At 44.5% G+C, this 24,046-nt stretch overlaps 2 protein-coding genes and 1 long non-coding RNA gene across 3 annotated transcripts; all 3 read right to left on the reverse strand.

Moving 5' to 3' along the window:
• Window positions 1–1,111: 1,111 nt before the first annotated feature.
• Window positions 1,112–3,000, reverse strand: acp5a (acid phosphatase 5a, tartrate resistant). Its single transcript, XM_048248616.1, has 5 exons — window positions 2,808–3,000; window positions 2,326–2,525; window positions 2,108–2,232; window positions 1,670–2,012; window positions 1,112–1,541 (listed from the first exon to the last, which is right to left on the reverse strand). The coding sequence occupies exons 1-5, from the start codon at window positions 2,896–2,898 to the stop codon at window positions 1,278–1,280; spliced, it is 1,023 nt and encodes a 340-aa protein (XP_048104573.1). The 5' UTR covers window positions 2,899–3,000; the 3' UTR covers window positions 1,112–1,277.
• A 2,047-nt stretch (window positions 3,001–5,047) lies between these two features.
• On the reverse strand, window positions 5,048–20,390 carry ilf3a (interleukin enhancer binding factor 3a). The gene is made up of 17 exons (XM_048249067.1): window positions 20,211–20,390; window positions 19,177–19,339; window positions 18,913–19,051; window positions 16,891–16,982; window positions 15,291–15,386; window positions 14,921–15,032; window positions 14,738–14,835; window positions 13,989–14,097; window positions 12,984–13,097; window positions 12,656–12,861; window positions 12,343–12,507; window positions 10,815–10,958; window positions 10,424–10,552; window positions 10,061–10,154; window positions 6,579–6,641; window positions 6,148–6,477; window positions 5,048–5,868 (listed from the first exon to the last, which is right to left on the reverse strand). Exons 1-17 carry the CDS (start codon window positions 20,345–20,347, stop codon window positions 5,750–5,752), a joined length of 2,310 nt encoding a protein of 769 aa, XP_048105024.1. The 5' UTR covers window positions 20,348–20,390; the 3' UTR covers window positions 5,048–5,749.
• Window positions 20,391–21,978: 1,588 nt separating this feature from the next.
• Window positions 21,979–23,356, reverse strand: LOC125297785. The gene is made up of 3 exons (XR_007194108.1): window positions 23,278–23,356; window positions 22,355–22,510; window positions 21,979–22,094 (listed from the first exon to the last, which is right to left on the reverse strand). It is a non-coding gene; the product is annotated as an uncharacterized LOC125297785 (long non-coding RNA).
• Window positions 23,357–24,046: the final 690 nt, after the last annotated feature.

Below are 24,046 nucleotides of genomic sequence, written 5' to 3' on the forward strand. Positions count from 1 at the left end.
TGAAAACCAACCACCAATGACGGTGTCACTCCATTAGCCTTGAAATCAAAAGGCTGCTAACTGGCACACAGCACTGAGGATGATTTTGGATAATCCTAAATTGAATGAGAGTGAGGCACATGTGAAGGCTGGATTAGGGCTCGGAAATGCAGTCAGGGGCAATTTGAGGAGAGCCAGGTTTGCATAAAATATCATGCACATAATCATTTGTCAAGTTTGCATAAAATACCATCACGCACATAGACATTTTTTGTCAGAAAGAATGCAGGACACAGAAGGAACGGTCATAGAGAACAGTGAGTGAAAATGGTGCAGGAAGAAAGGTAGTTAATCACAGTGGAACATTCAAAGTTGGGAAAAGAAAGCCATACAGAAAATGTTCTACATTAACAAGGAAATGACATGACACACACATCGTCTCAAACATAAATGGTCAGATTTGCCCGTCTAGACAGCAGTGGGACCTCATGAGCGCTCCAGCACATCAATGGAAATGGTGCGTGACTGCAGCCATCTGGCAGCCGGTACTTAACCGTGGCAGCCTGAGACGCCCTCATCTCACCCTGACAGAGGACAAGGCTCTCTAGCCCAGAGAACATACACTGGGATATCCATGTGCTTGCTGAGTGACGCATGGCCAGATATTTCATTGGCAAATACCAACTTGTTGCCTCAAAGCAAGGAGCAGATCACAAGTCTTTAGTGCATTTGGCAGAGTACTATTATACAAATAGAAATTAACTTACAGCTGAAAAAAGGTCATTCAGCAAGTGTCAAGTTCAGGGCAAACAGAGGCTGCTGAGACATGGGAAATCAGCTCACCTAGTCTAATACCAGAGCCATGTGACTGACAAGTAACAGCACAGTCAGCATGCCTCAAATAGCTTATAGCCAGCCACCAGTGGACACAAGGAGAGAAAAAAAAAAAAAAGCTTGTTTAACATTAATACATTTGAATGTAGAGTTAAATTTTGATATTCACCACAATTAATCCTGCACACTTTCTCTTGAATCGGCAAAGATGGAATACTTCATGATTGCCATCCTGTGGCCAAAAACTAAGACAAGCACAAGACAACCACCAATAGGAAGAAAAGGTCAAGACACAAAGTTTAAGTTTGACATTTTAATAGCCTCTTAATATTTATAAAAAATTAAATCAATTTATTACAAATATTCTAAAATATTTAAACACAGATTAGGCATTATCCTGTGGATTTGTCTTCAAATCATTCAAAACTGATAATTACATTAAAGATCCTTCCAAAATATTGCTGCTACTCGGAATCAGGCATGCTATCAAAGTTCAGATCCCGTTTAGAAAGGACAGCCCGATACAAAGACGTGCCCCTGGCTTGTATAAAGGTGATGGTCATTTTCTTCTTGTCAATCTCAATGTGTGTAAAGCCACCCAGGGTAGAGGCCTTGCCAGTGAAGAACTTGAGGGAGTTGTGGGGAACGTGCTTGCGATGGCGAGTGTCTGGATCCATGAAGTTCCCAGCTCCACTGACAATGTAACCCACTCCAGACTCCTTGAGATACTAACCAAGCAGAGGGAGTCACATAAAAACCAAGTTCAGTACACAGCATTAAGTACCTCAAAATAAAATAGCCATTATGCAAAATATAAGGGAATCAATATATTTTGTGAGGAAAAAAACCCACCAACCTGTAGGTTGTGGTCATGGCCACAGAGGTAAGCTGTAGCCTTATACTTGACCAGTAGAGGGCGCAGCTTCTTCAGTAGGCAGTCAGTGGGGCCATGCTCAGAGATGGACCACACAGGGTAGTGGCCAGCGACCAGGAGGAAATCAGCCTTAGAGCGGGCCATGCGCTCCTGCAGCCAGACCAGCTGTCGGTTGGCATGGACGCTGTGGGGGCCGTGGGGTTTCTGGTTCAGGAAGTCGTCGGTCTTCCCACACAACAGAACAGTGTCCAGCATCAGGATGGTCACAGTGCTGTACGTCTGGGGGATGCGCAAGTTCAGCTCGTAGTAGTAGTATGGGTATTGCCTGAGGATGGGAGTGAAAGTCAGCATCAGACAAATATGAGTAGTCCTCACTCCAAATTAAACATACGAGAATTACAGGCAAGATAAAGGGCTCACCATCTCTTGGACACCTTTGAGTACTCAATTTGAGCCATGACATTTCCTGCATGGTCGTGGTTGCCAGCAACAACATACCATGGGACATTCAGAGACTTGGCAGTATACACCCTCTCAAAGGTCTCCTGAAAGGCCCAAAATCAAAAGTAAATCCACATCATGGCAAACGTTGCAATGACAAAAACAGGGACAGATTTAGCAAAGCAACATGCACAAACCTCAAACCTGGGGTCATTAACATCAGTCACCCCTTTGTAATAAAAGTTGTCTCCCAGGGACAGGATAAAATCAGCTCCCATCTGCTCAGCAATTCGGCCCATCTCAACAGCAGTAGCCTTCTCAATGGGCGTGATGTAAGGAGGATAGGGGAGTCCACCCCAGTCTCCAATTGCCAAGAAGCGAATAGATGACCTGTTACCTGCATGCAAAGAAGAAGACTTGGTGCTAGAAATCCACAAGTTACTTTCCAACAGAAAAGTTTTTTTTTTTTTTTTATATATATATATATATATATATGGCAATGTAGCTTAAGCTATTGGCATCTATACAACATGACTTGTCCAGTTACATTTACATGTATTCATTAAGCAACCTAAAGTGATGTCAGTAAAGTTAGTGAAGAATCAATAGCAATAGCACCAACTTAACTAATGATGCTTGGTGAAGGAAAAAAAAACAAAAACAGTAAAATGGTACTTACTGCCTTGGCCTTCAAGGTCAACATATGAGGTTGGGTAGCAAAGGATCACTGGTAGAAGAGCAAGCAGGACAGTTACTAGTGGTGCAGCCATCTGTTCAAAAGAAAGAGCACTTCAAGTAACACAAGCACTCAGCAAGTCCACACTGCTAACTTCTGCCAAATCCTATCTCCACCACTCTCTACCTGACAAGGGCCAGCATGCCCTTTAAAGCATCCTAGCTACCTGCTAATCAGCAACACCTGAGTCTACAACACACAAGCTGAGTGCCTATTGGTTAACACTGATTGATCATCAGGATAATTGAACTGAGGCAAAGAGGAGCGGGCAGGAAGTAATCACAGGGACATTTGGCGAGAGGAAATTGATCAGAAGTGAGAGAAAACAATATGTGAAACTAATGGCCTCCTTACACCAAACAACTTCTTGAAAGAGTCTTGAAAGATTGGAGTCTTTTAACTAATGCCACCCATTAAAGCTTTACTCAAAAGACTACAATCTTTCAAGAATCTTTCCCAAATCTTGTCAAAGTTGTTTGGTGTAAGGATGTGGAGGCCATAACTAATCAGAATGGAACACTGTCTATATGAGGGGTCACTGTGGTAATGCTTTACATTCCAGACACACATATCAACAGTCCTGTCAGATAAAACAGACAGGTAGCAATGCATCCTAGTGACAAATACACATACCACAGAGGTAAACCAAAACACAACAGCAGAGCTTATTCAGTTGAGCAGTACCAGACAAAATGTTGAAGGCAGATGTGCATGATTGCAGGCATCAATAGGCTACATATCCGCAGAATTATTTTGACACATGAGCCACCATTCAATTTTAAGTGTCAATTCATTTTGCAATCAAGAATAAAGAAAAATAAATGCACATGGCCAAAGTACATACAGAAGAAGGACATTTAGTATCTACAACTGCATCTGTATCTACAACTGACTGAAATGGATATACTTATATGACTAAACATGTTCAAAGTCATTTCCTGAACATAGCAGTTTACAGTTTGACTCACATTGAGTGATTGAGGTCCCCAGTGGTAGTCCTCAGAGGAGGCTGAGGTCTTTATAGTGGTCACTCTCCAACAAACTCCTACTGAGCGCTCCCTCTCCAGCAGCACTTATATCAGCCTCCGTCAAAGGGTGTGTGTGTGTGTGTGTGTGTGTGTGCGCTCCTTCGAGATCAGTTGGGACATGAGAATGCCATGCGGGCAAAGCATGTTCACACTGACTCAGTGTCTTGTCTCGACGCGTCACTCCAGATACATGTGACAATGCCACCAGCAAGCGGCTGGAGGGAAGAGGGAGATCGGTTCACTCTGGTGCTACTTTGAGTTTGTGTCACAGGGGGATATCCATCTCCCTCTCTGGGTCAACCCTGGACTGGAACTAGATACCTTAAAAGGGTGGTCAATATGATAATGATGATTAGAGAACACACAAAGCAAAAGACCCAGTTCTACTTAATTGTTAAGTCCATATATGTTCCTTAGGCATTATTATTGTTGTTATAGTTTAGGAATGTAGAGTAAAATTATATATATATATACACATACACAATTATTTAGTGATACAACTGCAGAAATGCAAATTTTAGAACGCTCAAATCAGAGCTTTGGATAACAAACATGCATATAGGGAAAGCATGGCCACCTTTCCCTCTGGACATGTCTTCACTGGACGTCTCTATGGGATATGATGCAAAATGACAGCCAATAATGGCCGGTATCCATGCCAGGAAATGTGAACCCTGGTTACTGGATCCATGAGCAATATAGATCAGTAGGAGAAGCTTTTCAACTGATTGGTCCAAAACAAATTCACTAGTTGGAGGAAGAACAAAAAGACAAGAGAATGTTTATTGTCAACACAATGTGCCTAACTGTACCCTCTAAAATGTGCCCTCCAACAGTGTTTGAACTGATGCCTTCAACTGAATGTTTTTTGGTCATTGCTTCAACCTCGTTTATAATGACTAATGAATACAGTAGTAACAAATGCACGAGGAGAATCCAAGGTATTTCTGCACCCATCTCTGCATGAGTAATCTTCATCTCAATGTGACAGCTGCAGCATTTTAGCAAATAAGTGCACATTTAAAGTTTAACCAAGTTCAGAAGTTTAAAACCGTAAAGTTTAAACCTGGTCACCCACTGCTGACTGGATCACAGCCCTGTGAGGAGGGTCCACTTTTTTTTTTTCGTAAATGAGACAATGTTAAAAAGACAAAATGAAAATACAAAATGTTTTATTCATTAGAAACAGGTTTCATTAAGTTGGAAAACAAGAGCAACCTATCCATTTTATTAAGAAAAATCTGATCATTCAGTCCTTAGTTTGGAAAGATATCGCCACTCGGCTACAGTCACAAAACTCAAACTGATAATGAGAGAACATTACGGTACTCTGATTGATAAAAAATAAAGTTAGCAGCAGTGGTTCAAACCACTACACCTTCTTATGTACAACAGCTTTAGTTTCCCGTCTACCAACACACTGATCAAAAAAGAAGGAGGAACATGGCTGACACACTTTTTTTTTCCATGCTAAAAAAAAAGAATTAAGATCATGACACATGCCGACTTCCTCTTCCCAGGTAGGAACAGATTCCTGACCAGTCACACGTTACAATTAGTTTCCAATCACACATATTATAAATATCAACAGGTGACGGGGATATGGAACAGCTGGAAATAAAAACCCAAGACAGACCTGCAGTCAAGCGTCACTGAGACAGCGCATCAAAACACTGCCAAAAACAAACAACGCATGGGCCTTGACCAAACCTAAACAAACAAACAAAAACTAAACAACAGAGAGAGAGAAAGAAAGAGAAAGCCATGCTTGATTTTGAGATGCTGTGCATTTCAGTTGATGCAAGCAAGCTCCCCCACAGACAAGCAGAGTGAGGCTGGATCATGGCTGAAGTGGATCTATTTGTAGGTGGGGTAGGTAGCTCCAGTGGAGTAGCCTCCTATGTTGGGATAGGCTGACTGGGTGTAGCTGTAGCCCTGAGCTCCTGGCATGCCATAGGACATCTGGCTGGCATAGGCTGTAGGTGGAAATGACACAGGAGAACGACACAAGGAATTAAAAGGCTGCACATTTCAGTCATGTCTACATTAGTGGATATACAAAGTCTACGTGTTTACACACACACACACACACACACACACGCACAGCTTGATAAAATCCGTAAGCATCTCTTGTCTGTGAGCTAAGTATGGTCTGGTACTACTAACTTCGTTTACAATTCTTCCACTGACTCCAACATAAGCTGGCAGCATCATTGTCAGAAAGCCCTTTCCTACGTGTGCAGTGCAGCACTCACCCCCATAGCTGTAGTCTGTGGTGGCGGGGGCTTCAGGGGCGTGCCTGGCGTAACCGTACCCGTAGTCAGGGCCCACTAGTGGAGTCTGGCTGGGCGGGGGCTTCTTGTAGGGGGTGTAGCCCTGGCTGTAAGACACTGGGTAGGTGGTGGTGGGGGTGGCGGCGGCAGCAGCAGCAGGGGCGGTGGCCTTGGGGCCAGGGGCAGCAGGGGCAGCTGTGCTGCTGGGGTAACCAGTAGGGCACGTGGGGGGGGCACACTGGGAGGCCCGGGGGTGGAGGGGCAGCTTGCTTCGGGGACCCGGACCCAGCCTCCAGCTGGGGGAGGTGGTTTCTGGTGAAGAGGTGGCACAACGGAGCCACGTTAGCCAAATAAATAAAAGACTCAAATGCTATCAAAACAAATGATTGGAGCACGACAGGAAGGGGACCTACCATAAGAGCCGCTGTAGAAGGACGTGGAGGTGCTGCCGTAGCCATACGTTCCCATGCCACCAGCTGAAACAGACCATCAAGTTAACACCACACATACGCTAACACAGGCTTTTATACGTCACACTCGTGTGAGAAGGCATGAAGAGACGAGTGCTGTCTATGGTCTCAGTCAGACAGGAGTGCTGTCTATGGTCTCAGTCAGACAGGAGTGCTGTCTATGGTCTCAGTCAGACAGGAGTGCTGTCTATGGTCTCAGTCAGACAGGAGTGCTGTCTATGGTCTCAGTCAGACAGGAGTGCTGTCTATGGTCTCAGTCAGACAGGAGTGCTGTGCTGTCTATGGTCTCAGTCAGACAGGAGTGCTGTCTATGGTCTCAGTCAGACAGGTCTCAGTGCTGTCTATGGTCTCAGTCAGACAGGAGTGCTGTCTGTCTATCAGACAGGGAGTCTCAGTCAGACAGGAGTGCTGTCTATGGTCTCTCAGTCAGACAGGAGTGCTGTCTATGGTCTCAGTCAGACAGGAGTGCTGTCTATGGTCTCAGACAGTCAGACAGGAGTGCTGTGCTGTCTAGGGGCCAGACAGGAGTCTCCAGTCAGACAGGAGTGCTGTCTATGGTCTCAGTCAGACAGGAGTGCTGTCTATGGTCTCAGTCAGACAGGAGTGCTGTCTATGGTCTCAGTCAGACAGGAGTGCTGTCTGGTCTATGGTCTCAGTCAGACAGGAGTGCTGTCTATGGTCTCAGTCAGACAGGAGTGCTGTCTATGGTCTCAGTCAGACAGGAGTGCTGTCTATGGTCTCAGTCAGACAGGAGTGCTGTCTATGGTCTCAGTCAGACAGGAGTGCTGTCTATGGTCTCAGTCAGACAGGAGTGCTGTCTATGGTCTCAGTCAGACAGGAGTGCTGTCTATGGTCTCAGTCAGACAGGAGTGCTGTCTATGGTCTCAGTCAGACAGGAGTGCTGTCTATGGTCTCAGTCAGACAGGAGTGCTGTCTATGGTCTCAGTCAGACAGGAGTGCTGTCTATGGTCTCAGTCAGACAGGAGTGCTGTCTATGGTCTCAGTCAGACAGGAGTGCTGTCTATGGTCTCAGTCAGACAGGAGTGCTGTCTATGGTCTCAGTCAGACAGGAGTGCTGTCTATGGTCTCAGACAGTCAGACAGGAGTGCTGTCTATGGTCTCAGTCAGACAGGAGTGCTGTCTATGGTCTCAGTCAGACAGGAGTGCTGTCATCAGACAGGGTCATGGTCTCAGTCAGGGGACAGGAGTGCTGTCTATGGTCTCAGTCAGACAGGAGTGCTGTCTATGGTCTCAGTCAGACAGGAGTGCTGTCTATGGTCTCAGTCAGACAGGAGTGCTGTCTATGGTCTCAGTCAGACAGGAGTGCTGTCTATGGTCTCAGTCAGACATGGTCCCAGTCAGACAGGAGTGCTGTCTATGGTCTCAGTCAGACAGGAGTGCTGTCTATGGTCTCAGTCAGACAGGAGTGCTGTCATGGTCTCAGTCAGACAGGAGTGCTGTCTATGGTCTCAGTCAGACAGGAGTGCTGTCTATGGTCTCAGTCAGACAGGAGTGCTGTCTATGGTCTCAGTCAGACAGGAGTGCTGTCTATGGTCTCAGTCAGACAGGAGTGCTGTCTATGGTCTCAGTCAGACAGGAGTGCTGTCTATGGTCTCAGTCAGACAGGAGTGCTGTCTATGGTCTCAGTCAGACAGAGAGTGCTGGTCTCATCAGACAGGAGGTCTCATGGTCAGACAGGAGTGCTGTCTATGGTCTCAGTCAGACAGGAGTGCTGTCTATGGTCTCAGTCAGGACAGACATGGAGTGACTGTCTATGGTCTCAGTCAGACAGGAGTGCTGTCTATGGTCTCAGTCAGACAGGAGTGCTGTCTATGGTCTCAGTCAGACAGGAGTGCTGTCTATGGTCTCAGTCAGACAGGAGTGCTGTCTATGGTCTCAGTCAGACAGGAGTGCTGTCTATGGTCTCAGTCAGACAGGAGTGCTGTCTATGGTCTCTGTCAGTCAGACAGGAGTGCTGTCCATGGTCTCACAGTCAGACAGGAGTGCTGTCTATGGTCTCAGTCAGACAGGAGTGCTGGTCTATGTCTATGGTCTCAGTCAGACAGGAGTGCTGTCTATGGTCTCAGTCAGACAGGAGTGCTGTCTATGGTCTCATGGTCTCAGTCAGACAGGAGTGCTGTCTATGTCTCAGTCAGACATGGTGCTGTCATGGTCTCAATGGACAGGAGTGCTGCCCATGGTCTCAGTCAGACAGGAGTGCTGTCTATGGTCTCAGTCAGACAGGAGTGCTGTCTATGGTCTCAGTCAGACAGGAGTGCTGTCTATGGTCTCAGTCAGACAGGAGTGCTGTCTATGGTCTCAGTCAGACAGGAGTGCTGTCTATGGTCTCAGTCAGACAGGAGTGCTGTCTATGGTCTCTATGGTCTCAGTCAGACAGGAGTGCTGTCTATGGTCTCAGTCAGACAGGAGTGCTGTCTATGGTCTCAGTCAGACAGGAGTGCTGTCTATGGTCTCAGTCAGACAGGAGTGCTGTCTATGGTCTCAGTCAGACAGGAGTGCTGTCTATGGTCTCAGTCAGACAGGAGTGCTGTCTATGGTCTCAGTCAGACAGGAGTGCTGTCTATGGTCTCAGTCAGACAGGAGTGCTGTCTATGGTCTCAGTCAGACAGGAGTGCTGTCTATGGTCTCAGTCAGACAGGAGTGCTGTCTCAGGGTATATACAGAAATTCTTAAGTTGAATTTAATACCTTTTAATACCTTTTTTAATACCTTCACAATATTTTTTAATACCAACAAAAATAAAATTATTATAATATATAAAAAAAATATTTTAGTTCATTCATTTTCAAAATGTAATATTGTAAGTCTATCTGAGTAATTTAGCCTATATAACTTTCCACCTCACTTGACCCCGTAACCGTAGCTGCACAATATTGTTACCAAAGATCCTTGATTACTCCGCTTTAACCCTCTCTGTTGTTACATTCGCGGTTCGTTGCCATGTCAATATCAAACAAAATCACCGGTTTCCCTCCATTTCAACAAGAACACTTTAATTGTTATTGTTGATGTGTGCGCCTGCTGTAGGCTAGATAAGGAAAACTGCTCTTTAATTGTTATTGTTGATGTGTGCGCTTGCTGTAGGCTAGAGATGTGTGCGCTTGCTGTAGGCTAGAGATGTGTGCGCTTGCTGTAGGCACATTAAAACTAGAAAATGTAGGCTCAAAATCCTCTGTTGAAGTAAATGTACGTTAAATATCCAAACTTTTTCTTGTAACCGTCTTTATGTGGCTCTTCTGAGATTAAAAAAATAATACATTTGGTCAAAGTGGCTCTCCAGGCAAAAAAGGTTGCCGACCCCTGGTCTATGGCCTCAGTCAGACAGGAGTGCTGTGTACGGTCTCACCCAGACAGGAGTGCTGTGTACGGTCTCACCCAGACAGGAGTGCTGTGTACGGTCTCACCTGTGTAGCTGCTGGTGTTGTGGTTCAGGCCTCGTCCTCGCCCCCGGCCTCTGCCACGAACAGCGCCTGCTGGAGCAATGTATCCCAAGCCGTACTGGTGGGGCACAAGGACAACACACTCATGTTAGGGGCCACGTTCAAACCCAACCTTCAGGTGTGACACCACCAAAACAGAGTGGGATATCTCATATAGATATTTTAAGGCAAAATATGGTTTTAGTGGTACATCATCATCATGATACACCGTTGTTTATTTAGAAAAGACTGACTGAGCATTAAGCTCTTTTACAGCATCGGCCTGAGTTTACAACCATGCAACAGCCATGTGAGCGCTCAGAGAGTCCTAAAGCCCGGGCTGCTTACTGCGGGCTTCTTCTTCTTGAACGGCACACTGGCCTGCATGACCTTCTCTAGGGCGGCCATGGCTGCGTTGGCTTTGGCCAGTTTCTTACTGGACCCAGTGCCCTGGAACTTCTGCCCATCAACCTCCACCTGAGAGGTCAGACAGACAAGAGTACAAACTGTTGGTGCACCATGAATCTGAAAGTGTGGAAGTCATCAAAAAAAAAAAAAAAAAACAACAAAAAGTACAACAAACTCAGCAGTCCTCACGTATTCCTTCATATCATTATTGGGTAGTATTTCTTCAAACTATTGCCTACTTGAAAGAGAACCGCATCCTAACGCTCTAGATGTCCAACTGCTGCGTGTGTTAATGAATGGTTATAGCACTGGAGTTGGTACGTCGACTGACCTCGATAACAAAACTCTTGATGTGACTGCTGCCGGTCTCAGACACCAGGTCATACTTCAGGCCTCGGCGTAGCTCGTTGAGCTCCATCACGGGGTTCTTGCCGTGTTTGGTGAGGATGGGACCCGCCTGGAAGGCAGACTGCGCCTGGTTTATGGGTGAAATGAAGACAATGAACAAAGGTGTATTGTTTCTATTATGTCATGGTTAAAAGCCATATCCCCCTTGGGGATCAATAAAGTATCTATCTATTAGGGGTGTAACGGTACATGTATTCGTATTGAACCGAAACGGTACGGGCGTCACGGTTCGGTGCATGAAGCTCTGAAGCTCTGATTGGCGCCGATGTTATTTTTTTGTCAGGTCGTCGGTCGAGTCAGTCAGTCAGAGATAGCAGCACTAAGCGAGTGGTGGCGACCCACAAGAGTTAGAGGACCCGCTGGTCTCTTTATCGGAAGTTTGAGAACTTCAGTTACAGTAGTAAAGGCGAGAGAGTGGTGGATAAGACTTAAACTGTGTGTCGGGCGTTGTTCAGCAGTTGTTGGGTATGTGAGTGGAAATATATCGCACATGCTACACATATTCGAAGCCATCACCCAGATGATGTATGCTACCAATCACTGAAAGGAGAAAAAAAAAAAACTTTCCCTGCGCTTCACTAGCCTTTGGATACACATACAAATAGGGCCAAAACCTATGGCTTAAATTAAATGATTTCGTAATGACAGAAAGCCATGTAAATCGCGTGGAAATTACCTTTATGTTAGGGTAACTTCTCGCATGAGGAGCTGGCAGTGTTAAGTGCATAGACAGTAAAAGAAAGTGTCAACGCTAACCAGGCTAATAAACAAACCATGCTACGGTGAGTTAACGTCGAAGGGTAAAGTCAAGTGACTTCTAGTTGTAGTCTGTTTATGAAATGAAAGGAGAAATTTCGTTTTGTTAAAAGAAGGCAAAATAGTGTGATATTTTCACAGTTAGTAGATTTTTACTGTACACACACTGAAAAATATTGAGGCAAATTGTAGACCCTTCCATATACAACTAATCACGGATGTTCACGGTCTTGCTTAAGTGGATTTTTTAAAATCATTATTCTATGTAATTTGCACTTTCAGATATAAGAGATGCTGTAGGCCTATTTTCAGTTTTATAGCTGATTGTCTTATTTTGTTTACAAGTTACAGGTGGAGTCTGGGTACTTATTGTTTAGCCTACATCTTACACACTTCAGGCTGTTGCAGATAGCTCAGGGAAGAGACTGTATTGACACTAGGTGGTACAGCCTGAGACATGCACAATAAAAAAAAAAATAGCTTTCTGCATTTTTGTTTTGCTTTTCCCTCCATTGTACCGAACTCGTCCCGAAACGTGATGTCCGAACCGAGGTATGAACCGAACCGTGACTTCTGTGTACCGTTACACCCCTACTATTTATCTATGTATAAGGGTTTCAAACTGACTGATTTCCACTCTATAGTGATTGAGGAGATGATGACTGAGCTGTGGGGGGGTTCTCTGCTCGCCTCACCTCGGCGTTCTCCTCTGGCTCTGCGACTGAGACTGAGACTGGAGTTGCTGTCGTGGTCGTGGCAGCTGCTTCCTCCTGCTCTTCACTCTTCACAGGGTTTGCTGGCGTCGGCACTGCCGCCGCTCTCTTCTCTGGGTTCAAACGGACACCCAACCCCTCAAGAGCCTGAGGACAGAGCCCCAACATCAGACACCCAAGAGTAAAAAAGAGACCTCCATACTGATGAACTCCATATTGGACTGGGCTCCTTTTCAGACCCAACAGTAAGGTAGCGTATAGTGTACAGTGCAGTCTCAAGCAATCGCAAACTCACTTTTTGGGCCACTTGCAGCTTGGCCAAGCGTTTGGACGGCCCTGAGGCCTCGTACGTCTCCCCGTCGATGTCCACGGCCATGGTGAAGATGGGCATGTGCACGGGGCCCGTCTGCGAGACCAGCCGGTACAGGAGACCCGGACGCATCTTGTTCAGCTTCAGCATGACCACCGAGCTCTGGGGGAGGCCGCTCTGCTCCGAGGGGGCTGCTGGGAGACGGGAATCACACAAGCACGCATCATCAGCATAAACACCTGGATGACAACAGTAGCAACAACAACGACGAAACTTTGAGGACAACTAAGCCCGAATCTGGCTATTTACATACGTTTCTTCAGTGGCTTCTGAAATTTCTTCCTCTTGTTTGCGACGCTGCTATTGGCTCCATCCTCCATGGGTCTCTTAGATGGAGGAGCCGGCAGTGCATCCACTGGTTTAACAGCTAAACAGCAGACACAGATGACAAATGCATATTTATATATCTTTGCATGCAACCTATCAATGTTTGAATGTACATACAGATTTTAGGAACACAGTGCATATTCTTAATGAATAAATCTCTTGGGCTACATTATCCTACCCCTTTCTGTTGAGGTCAAACAAACAGTTCATACCTGGTATACCAAGTGGCTTAGCGAATGTAACCACAAGTGGACAACTCACACCTTAGTGTACTTAGTTTACATCTGGCATTAGAATGTGTCGCCATGCCACAAGTGTCCTCTTGTGACCGGATCCCACTTCTCAACACTGGGTTGATTCTGTAGCGCAATCGCCGCAGATGTTTGTATAGTATAGTAAAAAGTATAAATACTTTTGGTCTCTGCATTTATCCCAATTCGTGAATTAGTGAAACACACTCAGCAGGTGAAGCACACACTAATCCCAACGCAGTGAGCTGCATGCTAAAGCGGCGCTCGAGGAGCAGTGAGGGGTTAGGTGCCTTGCTCAAGGGCACTTCAGCCGTGCCTACTGGTCGGGGTTCGAACCAGCAACCCTCCGGTTGCAAGTCCGATATGCTAACCAGTAGGCCACGGCTGCCCCCTAATGCACTCGTAAAGAGTTTTTTTTTTTTTTGGAGATATGTCCCTGTTGGCATCTCTATACGTAAATGAGTATATGCAATTCCAGCGGACATCAGTTGAGTAGGCAGTCCCTCAATGTGGCCCAGGACACATTGGTGAAAAGAATGTGCATCCTACAGCACCTCAATGTGGCTTGAGTGCCATACACACCCGTAGTAGTGCCAAACAGTTACCCACACATCAGCTACATTTGTGTATGGCTACTACTGTGATTTCTGAGTTATGACTGGAGCTAGGTCTGTCCATACCTCCTCCTGGACCAGGGAATCTCCCTCGGTTAGACTTGGGCGTGTAATTGAGTCGATCCATACCCAGAACTGTGTGATACTGTCCAAAGGCAAACAGCCTCAAGGCTTTCTGTAAGGTGAGAGAGAGAGAGAGAGAGTACTGAGTATAATGCCAAACTCTAGGTTACCTCCTACTGACTATGGACATGTATTCATTCAGTAGGAACTTTGTAGTGGAGTTAGCCTCAGTCAGGTCCAGGGCTTAAAGGAACACGGCAACTTTGTGGGAAATTAGTTTACTTGCCGTCTACCCCAGAGTTGGATCAAATGGTACATACCCTAATCTCTGTGTGTGCAACAACCCAGTCTGACACAGTTCGCCTGGAGCTGCACTATAGGTAAGCCCTGTAGGTCTTCTTCAGGCTCCGTAAGGAGCTGTTTACGACTGTGACACTAAATTCTCCACAGGGGTGAAAACTCTGTTCGCAGTCCACTCCTCTGGCCAGTGAACTAACCTACTGACCCACATCTAAGCACACGGGACACACATTTCCAATTTTAGCACCACACCCTCTCTATTGGGATTTCATCAGCTGGTCACCTATTATAGCCCCTCGTCAGCGCTGTAGGCAGTAGTCAACATCTCGTGCTAAAAATGGCTAACGGCAACTAATGGCTATGGACAGACATTGTACAAAAATGAGACCTGTTCCACCAGCACTGTACCGGTAGATCAAGAGTAGTCCCAGAACCCCCTACTCTTCACTCACTTGGGCACTTGCAGTGAGTTCCTCTCGCTCCTGAAGGGTCATATTACAGGTGGCGTCAGTTGGTTCTGACTCACAAGGGTCGGAGATGCCTGGGCCGTCTGAGAATGGAGACGGCAGGTTAGTTTAGAAAGCATTTCTTATCCTTCAATAGACGTCTCTCACAAGCACAGCAGAAACACCTGCCTTCCAGCAAGATTCCAGATGCTACACATTCAAGGACTCGGCGAAGGGCTTCGGCTACTCCCAAAGGTCTCTCGCATGTCTTGATAGCCTTCTCACATAGCAGCTCCAGGGCCTTGTGCGTGATAAAAACAAAGAAATCTGCATGTTAGTAAAAACCTCAACACATGTATGTATAAGATAACATAAGATAAGATGAGCCTTTAATGTCTCTAACAAAGAGAAATTTGTCTTGGGCATCGAGATAGTGTGGTCCCATATACAGCAGTACAGACGCTTTACAGACAATAGGGAACGCGGCTAGCTATCTTTATATCTTTAGTCTTCCTTAGAGATCAACAGCCTTGGCTAGTAAGGGCTCCCCTGCACTCACCCATCCCTTCAGTGGAAGCCAGGAAGGAACACAGGTGCAGAGATCCCTCATGATGCGGATGACCACCACACAGGACTTCAGCTCATTCACTCGGGCCTGGAAACCAAACCGTAAGTAACAGCACAGGTCAGCTTTGGGCAGTTAATACGTCATCAGTTAGCTTCTTACAGTCCTATGCTCTACTGCAAGTATCCTCTAACACGAAGCAAGCAAGTGGTGCTTAGTATTTTTATAAGCTTAAAGCCTTTAATCAGGGAATTGTAGGGATTGTTTTATAGGCCAAACAAAGTAAAGACCTGTTGTCAAATGTGTATTTCGAACGTTTTCAGACCCACGTTGCTTTTTGCATTTGAAGGCACGGTTCTGTTTATAACATTTGACATGCTGTTACGAACATTTCAAAACGATCTCCAATGCTTCAGGGAGTAGTTCACCCACACTTCACATGCTCATTTCAAGGATTCATTTGGTAAGGCTGTTTTCACACTTTTTGCTGATCTGAACTAAAGTGCAAACATTTCCCCCTCCCACTGGTTGCTTGCCACATTGCATCATTTAGTTGCCAACCACAGTCCATGTATATTCTCAACATGTAAGAAACACGCAGTTTCTACACACATACATACATTCAGCTATTTCCAGATAAACTTTCATGCGTCTTTTAGTCATTTAAAAAAAATAACTGAAAAAATGATGATTGAAAACATATGGGTACAAGAAACAAGTGCATAATAGCCTCAATGTCTCGTCAATTTACCTCATATTTACCTTACCATCTTGCCTTATAGAAACTCAATGCTCAGGCTATAGAAACTTTTAATGGCTCAGTCATACTGACAACATGTTTGTCTTCCACCCTACAAAGCTTGTGCTGCCTATGAAAAATACTTTGTACAATAATATTTTAAAATCATTGCTTACCACAAAAAACAAAACAAAAACAAATTAAATACCGAGGGCTGAAAAATATATGAAGACATGTAGGATATGGGACAGAAATACAGGCCTTAGTTTTGGGGCCCGTTCATAATCTAGACAAGGTTGAACAAAATCCGAGACGGTGCAGCAACAACTTTCTCTGATGTGACACTGAATGACCCAATACAGCCTTAAAATGAACTACAGAAACTGAACTTCAATTCTGACCCAAGTCCACAGCAGCAGCTCAAGTGTGAACGCACCCTTAAATATGTCAACGGAAAGTAAGAGTGTTACCAATACTGACCATGTAAACAAAAACTAAAAGCCTTAATGCTCAAATGAATCCGACAGTGAGAAAGTCACACAACCACACAGAGACAGACACAGAGTGAAGCAACATAAAAAAACTTAATATCTCCCTACTGGGGTAACATTACAGCAAGGTTAATATTATCACTTACAATTGCAATTGTATCAGAATGACCTGACCTACTGTTGTGAAATATAGTCTGCACAAACCCCACCACCACTCATGTATAGTTACTGCACCCCTAACACATGTACAGGGTTTCAGCATATGAAATGATGGGTGAACTACTCATGAAATACACATCTGACTCAGGTCTGGAAGGTACTGTCATTTAATCAAACAGCGTGACAATAAAGGCAGGGTGCAAACCTGAAACCACTTGGTGTGGCGTAGAGACGCCAAGGCATCCAGGCATTTCTGCCTGTCCAGGGCGTCCGGCGGAGGGCTGACCGATTGCATTTCTATTGGCGAGTGGAATGAGAAGATAAGGCACAGTTTGACCAAGCGGGGTTCTGTTACATGTCCCGGGGGGAAAGGGCAGTGTTGCCATGCCGACAGCATCCAGAGCGAGAGGAGGGGGGTCCCCATACTAACGTCCTCTAACGTTCCTACCCACCCTCGGATCACATTCACTCTAATTTAGTTTAACGTCCTCTAACGTTCCCACCCACCCTCGGATCACATTCACTCTAATGTAGTTTAACAAGCAACTTACTGTGCCAAAGACACTAGCAAGCGTACCGAGAAGCCCCAATTATTTAAAGGCGGCACACCTCTGGTCATTATTCTATTAAACTGGACGTGACGCTGCATTCTGCTACAGGCAGAGCCCCTCCCCTCTCCCTCTTTTTAGGGTAAACTGCTTTTCCCCCTTCCAAGACAGACAGCATCCAGTTGGTCAAAGGTCCAGCATCCCTAAAAGTGGACAGACTTGAAGGTTTGGATGAAATAATCAGATTTTGAACACAGGCAACAATATTCAAATATGTAAAACGACTAAATAGCAAACAGGTCCTTACTGCAGCAAAACAACACTGATGTGTGGACTCACAGGGCTCACTATAGCAAAGGGACATTAAGGATTGTTTTCTCTTCTGAATCCAAAACCGAACCTCTTTTTTCATCATCATTATTATTGTTATTGTTTTGGTTACATGAGACTATAACAAACCACACAACACAGAAAAGGTAAAAAGAAAATATGAATGAGGTTTTTTGCTGTTGTTGGGGCTTGTTGACTGGGAATTTACAATGCAAACAAGACGCAGGCGTGATTGAAACATAATTTAGACTGCATCCATCTCAGATGTGAGGTAACAATGTGTTTTGTATGTCTACGCTTCACATATGCTCTAAATTAGAAGCGAAATGTAAAAAGACACTCTGATCGGACACAATACATGCGTAAAGCACTGCCGGTGTAAATTGCTACATTGATTCTAATGGATTCTCGGACAGACAACTGAAAAACTCTTGACTTCAAAAACGGTTCTGGTGTAAATTGGCCTTTAGGCTGATCCAAACTCTTGTTTAGACCAATAACAGTCAAAAGCATAAATGGCTCTGACACATTTTAAAATAAAGCCAAAATTGGAAGACTATATTGGCAAAGTTAGCAAAATTAGCAAGTCACAGCTAGGATGGAACTGTAGAGTAAAGCAAGTTTTAATTAGCTTTCCCAAAATAGCCCAATAGCTACACGGGGTGAGATGGAAGTTGAAAGGTTTGCATCAGCCCTGCAGACACATTAGGTTAGGGACTGAAGCTGGGCAACCTCAACCTCAAACGCCATCTACTTCCATGAGCTTAGCTGCCGACAAAGGTTCGTAACATCTGGATCATCAGTGTCAGTGTGATATACCATGATTGAATTACATCTGTATCAGCACCCGATATCGATACTGGACAGGATCAGTCAGGGAGTCCCAACTCTAAATTTTACTACACGACACTGAAAAAGACAATGAACTTAATTAAAAGAGGAAATAAGCAACATTTAAAATGCCCTAATCAATTTTAAGCCAATTGGTGAGTCCACCTCATTGAATATATCTACAAATAAAAAAAAATGTATTTGCTGCAATACAAACCATGAACAACTATAAGGTAAAGCACACACGTGTATCCGCACTCTTGAAATTTTTATGTTTCGAAAAGCCTACCTATAAAGGCTAGGATTCAGCAACGAACGAGATTTGACTGAAAAGGCAACGAGGATGGGAACCCTTCACACATGAGTACACCACCACCTGAGTCAACGCTACAGGAGGGAAAGAAAAACTCCAAGAGCAGTGATCAACAACACAGAGACGCACCAGAGCTGTGGCTCTCTGTAGCACCGTTAGAGGCCAGGCACACATCACGAGCGAGGCTGGTCTGGGGCTACGTTACCTTCACTTGCCGCCTGCTGCCGGACTTCTGGGGAGGTCACGTGCACCGTGAGGGTCAGCGCAGGTTCTGCTGTGCTCTTGATTGTGATGCACGCTTCCTTCGGGTTTGGAGCGACTGTGTATTCCTCACCCGCAAGGCCCTGTCAGACGAAGACAAACCGGACTCACGTCTCTACATACTGTATGTTCATGCATGCACGTGTCAGAGAACTGTCCCAACGGAAACATTTCAATGGCATGGTGGTGGTGGCATTGGTGGTGGTACCTTCAGCTGAATTGAGAGTTTGCCCGTCACCATCATGAGCAGTGAGTTGGTCGGGACGTCCTTGCAGAGCAGCACCAGCTCCACCTGCAGATCACCCTTCAGCAGCAGGCCCTTAGCCACCAGGCCCACTCGGAACACCCCACGCAGCGTGCGCGTAGGCTCACTTAGGGGACAACAAACAGGCACTAAACACCCTTTCAACATCCAACACTGTGCTGTTTCTTCACAGTACAGTTGTGCTCATAAGTTTACATAACTTTAGCATGTTTATGTACAGCGTGACTAAATAGAGGAATAAAAATAATCTTTTGGAAATTGATCTTAATGCCTTAATTTAAAAAAATTACGAAAACTCCAAACATTTAAGGACACCAATTCTCTTTGTGAATGAATAATGTATCATAAATAAATAAATGTTCTTCCTTAAAATACAGGGGCTCATAAGTATACATACCCCTATATCAAATTCCCATAGAGGCAGGCAGATTTTTATTTTTAAAGGCCAGTTATTTCATGGATCCAGGATACTATGCATCCTGATAAAGTTACCTTGGCCTTTGGAATTAAAATAGCCCCACATCATCACATACTGTACCCTTGACCATATCTCACGATTGGATTTTCCATAAGATCATCTCTCAATGCAAATCAAACCAGCTATTAGGCTAAGATCTTGATTCCTTGATCATCAGACCCAAGTTAGGGCTGTGCCAAATCGTATTGTATATCGTGATCATTCTTCTATACAGTAATGCAGTACTGAGAATATTGTTGTGTGATTTTTTCCATATAGTTTTGTGAACAATTTGCCGGTTTCTCCATATGCAAAACGGTGCACGTTCATTTTTGATGAGTTGTGAGTGCAATTTCCTCTGGTTTTCTTAATTGTACACAACTAGTAACTTTTATGTCAGTATGATGTGTTAACTTTGCATAAATGTAGCATATTGAGATGGGCCATTTTTAGCCAGATCACTCAGCCCCAACCAAAGTCAGTAGAAGTAAACTTGAGCCTGAACCTGACTGACGCTCACCTCTCAGCAGACCGCAGCATGTCCTGCTCGTTCATCCAGTCAGAGACGGCCTTCAGGCCGCACTCCACATGCCCCACCATGGTCTGCACAGCCTCCAGGTCCTCTGCCGACGGGTAGACGTCGTTATGTTTCACCATCACATGGCGGTCTGCACTGGCAAACAGGCGGTTGGGTGGTGTGGGGGGCTGTCAAATAAGATGGTTGTGGGAGAGGAGAGGTGAGCAGCCATTAAACATGTCAGGTAGACAGACACTGCAATGCACAGTGGGAAAGAGCCATCCACGTTGTTGTTTTATTTCACACATTAAAATTCCACAATTATGTAGGGATGCACGATATATCGGCGGCCGATATATTATTAGCCGATAAGTGAAAAAATGAAAATATTATTATCGGTCCGATAACAGAATTCTGGCAGATTTGCGCCGATATTTTAAGTCCTAATTTAGGCCTACGTAAGGTCCGTCTGGCTACACTGAGCTACTTGAGCTTGGTTGGCTATACTTTTTCCTCAATATAATGTCAGCGGTGTGAATGTATTTCACCACTCTAACAAAATCTGTGGATATGCGTTCATTTGGGAATCTGTGCATCGCAAAATCCTCTCGTGAATGATCCGCCATTTAACCCTAACAGAGCGGAGCTCAGCCCTATCTAGAGCCGTCTTGTGCTGGTGTGTTTGCACTTTACCGCACTTTACTTTACTGGTCGGGGAAAGAAATAAACCAACTCGTTAGTGGGACGAGTACATAAGTAGGCCTAATTCTAAGTTGTGTTTTAGTATTATATTAGCATTACTTTAGCTTGGGTTTTGTATTATTACTTAGAAATATGCTAACCATTCGTGCTTCAGTTCCAGACAGGTCATCATAATAAGTTATTAAAACCTTCGGGGCTAACTCCTTTCATTTCTGCTGCAGCAGGTTATGCGCAACAGAGTAGACGGACATAAGATACAGTCTGAGGAGTTGCAGCTTTATTCAGTTACCCGCAGTTGAAACTAAACCTAAGTTTCCCTCACAAACTCTGATTTGGTCGCTATACTGTAGCTTATTCCAAGCTGAGCCGTTTATGAGCGTTTAGTCCTAAATGAAAACGATTCAAACTCTCTAGCCACTCACTCGCAATTCACTGACGTCAGGTTCACTTAAAGGAGCCACACATACTGTAGGGCTAGGCTACTGTTATGTTGTTGACTGCTGTACTATTGAGGACTATTAGGAGTTCTGTCCATCATTTGGTGGTAGGTAAAATTACTGCAATAAAATTATGCTTATTAAATGCTTTCCCCAAATATCTTTTCACAATTTTTTTTCAAGAGTAGTATTATCGGTTATCGTATCGGTATCGGCCACAACAAACCAATAAATATCGGTTATCGGCCCTAAAATTCCATATCGGTGCATCTCTACAATTATGTTACTAAAAATATTAGTTTCCTTCTTCTGAACAAATGAATATCTCCAGAATACACCTGGAGAATGTGCTCAGAGTTTTTATATCTGGCACAGCTGAATATCTGTCTGGTAAAGTTCTTTCAACTGCCTTGTCGGACAAGATGTGATTCCAGACTTCCAGTACGACTGCATCTTGCCATTAATGAAAAAGCCATTATCAAAACAGAACTCTGAAAACCATTTGAGATGAGGGGGGGAAATAAAGACGTTTAAAATGTCACGTTCGAAATGTACATGGCAAAGACATACCACAGCTCAGCACAATAATGTTCACATATGTAAGCATAGTCAGAGTGGAAGTGCTTACCAGGGTGGGGCATAAACATGCTGATTCTCTTGCTCATGAAGGGCTGCAATGTACTCATTGTACTTTCTGAGCTCCTCTTCATAGAACAGGCAGTCGTACCAGTAACGCAGGTCCTCATACCTGACAAGAGTTTAAGACATTGGGACAGATAAGCACATGCATGACACTGCAGTGAATGCATCATTATGGTCTTCATATAATAAAACAGCCCAATTATCCTTTACACAGGTCAGAGGTTTACAGACTGCATTCAAGTGGGCATGTGCCTTATGGACACATATCCATATCCATAGGCTGTATACTCGAGGTGGAGAGGGGCATTGTTTGTTACACAGAACAATTAAGTGGACGAGTACCCACCAAAACAAAAGCATAATTACCTGTCAAAATCATGAGGGTGTAGTCGATGACCATCTTGAATCAAACTATCCCAGTATAAGAGTTCCTCATAGGCCTTCTGCTCATCCCACATGAGCGACGGTTCGGTCTGCATATTTTACTTATTTCGGCCAAAGCAACTCTTGCCAAGCTCTCTTCTAAAATTAGGGAGAATGTGCAAGGTCAAATCAGACGAGGAAGTAGGAGTAAACAAATTTGTCGGCTGAAGCTTTATGTGACGTTAACTTAACGGTTGGAAAGTTGTTCCTGATTATATGAGCTAGTTAACGTAGGCTAACAACACAGCCGTAACTTAAGCGTTAACGTTAGCAGCTAGCACTTTGAAAGACAGCCGCACATTGTAAGATTCCAATCCCTGCGACAAGGAGTTTATGAACTCCGCGATGTAATATTTGTCTAAATGTCTCGTGCATCTCAAATAACAGTTAGCAATAACTTACTTCATGTTAACGTTAGCTAGTTATCTTGGCAAACTGTGCTAGGTGAAGTCAACGTTTAACGTTACAGATATGATAATGTCAGGCAGATCTGTTTATCAAAACAATTACAAATCACCCACTCGGTTACGAATTTTGAGACGAATGTATTGGGACTAGCTGAAAACTGCAGGTTGGAGATAGATCTAACTAGTACCTAAATAGCATGTTGCTAGCTATTTTACAAGCTAACATGACAAACTGCATCCTAACGTTAGCTAGCAAGCTAATTCGGCCATTTAGATTAGCCTCGGCTTTGAAACGCTAACGTTACTCCGAGTAAAATCTGAGCCTAGGTCAATTTCTTGACCTACGCGAGCCAAACAGCCTACGACTCACATGGATTGAAGTGCATACAGACAATAGGATAGTTTTGTTGATTTCTTACATAATATGACATTGTTGGCCTCATGCAATGATACACTCACCTCAGCTAGTAGCCTAGTAGCGCTTGCCCGCCTCCTCTGGCTCCTGCACACGTGAGAGTTCTCCGCGATCACAGGGAGGGGGCGCTGTGATACATGTTACGGCTCTGTGTTAGACATTGTTGAAGGCTACAGTTCAACAGATTAAAAGTCAGATTAAGTCAGCGATTGCGCAGGAAGTCGCGTTTGTTAATGTTTACGTTTATATTTATATTTATATTTAAATTTAGTAGACGCCTTTGTCCAAAACAATGTGGCCTACATTATATTTTAACCAATGACCAAACGAAACACACCAGAGAGGTAGCTCACCCTTCCCATCAGTAGGCCTATTCCTAGATCAGTGTTTCTCAAAGTGTGATCCAGGGACCTCTGGTGGTCCGCACGCACGCAATGTCTTTATCCAGCACCGGCTTTGCAAATAACGATGTCCACAGACAAGGCAGAATATGTTGCACGATTTATGAAAGTAGGCTACGATGTATTGCGACATCAGATGCAAGTCAAATTTGTAGTTTTTATGTCTCATTCCATCGGGTACAGATCCGCTACCCGATCTGGCAAACTTACATAGTGCGGTAATAGGGCCGCAAAGCGAATGCAGAAGTGCCGTTCACCCTGTTACAAGTTGATGAACCACTGAAACGATTTTGGAAACATTATTTTAATGTACAAAAAACTCTTTGGTGTTGCTTAAGTGGTCCTTAGTCTGAAAAAGTTTGAGAAACAGATAAGTCCACGTAGGGTTTCGTTTTTTGTTTGGGGGTCAGGC

The sequence above is a fragment of the Alosa alosa genome, chromosome 7, assembly GCF_017589495.1.
Source record: "Alosa alosa isolate M-15738 ecotype Scorff River chromosome 7, AALO_Geno_1.1, whole genome shotgun sequence".
Classification (NCBI taxonomy): Eukaryota; Metazoa; Chordata; class Actinopteri; order Clupeiformes; family Clupeidae; genus Alosa; species Alosa alosa.

Excerpts from the sequence above, each read along its gene's own strand:
- acp5a (XM_048248616.1), bottom strand. The coding sequence starts at position 2,898 with ATGGCTGCACCACTAGTAACTGTCCTGCTTGCTCTTCTACCAGTGATC. Across the intron at positions 2,526-2,807 it reads TGACCTTGAAGGCCAAGGCA|GTAACAGGTCATCTATTCGC; the intron begins GTAAGTACCATT and ends CTTTGCATGCAG. Across the intron at positions 2,233-2,325 it reads TTAATGACCCCAGGTTTGAG|GAGACCTTTGAGAGGGTGTA; the intron begins GTTTGTGCATGT and ends TGGGCCTTTCAG.
- ilf3a (XM_048249067.1), bottom strand. The coding sequence starts at position 20,347 with ATGGTGAAACATAACGACGTCTACCCGTCGGCAGAGGACCTGGAGGCT. Across the intron at positions 12,508-12,655 it reads AGCTGCAAGTGGCCCAAAAA|GCTCTTGAGGGGTTGGGTGT; the intron begins GTGAGTTTGCGA and ends CTCTGTCCTCAG. Across the intron at positions 5,869-6,147 it reads CACAGACTACAGCTATGGGG|CCTATGCCAGCCAGATGTCC; the intron begins GTGAGTGCTGCA and ends TTCCACCTACAG.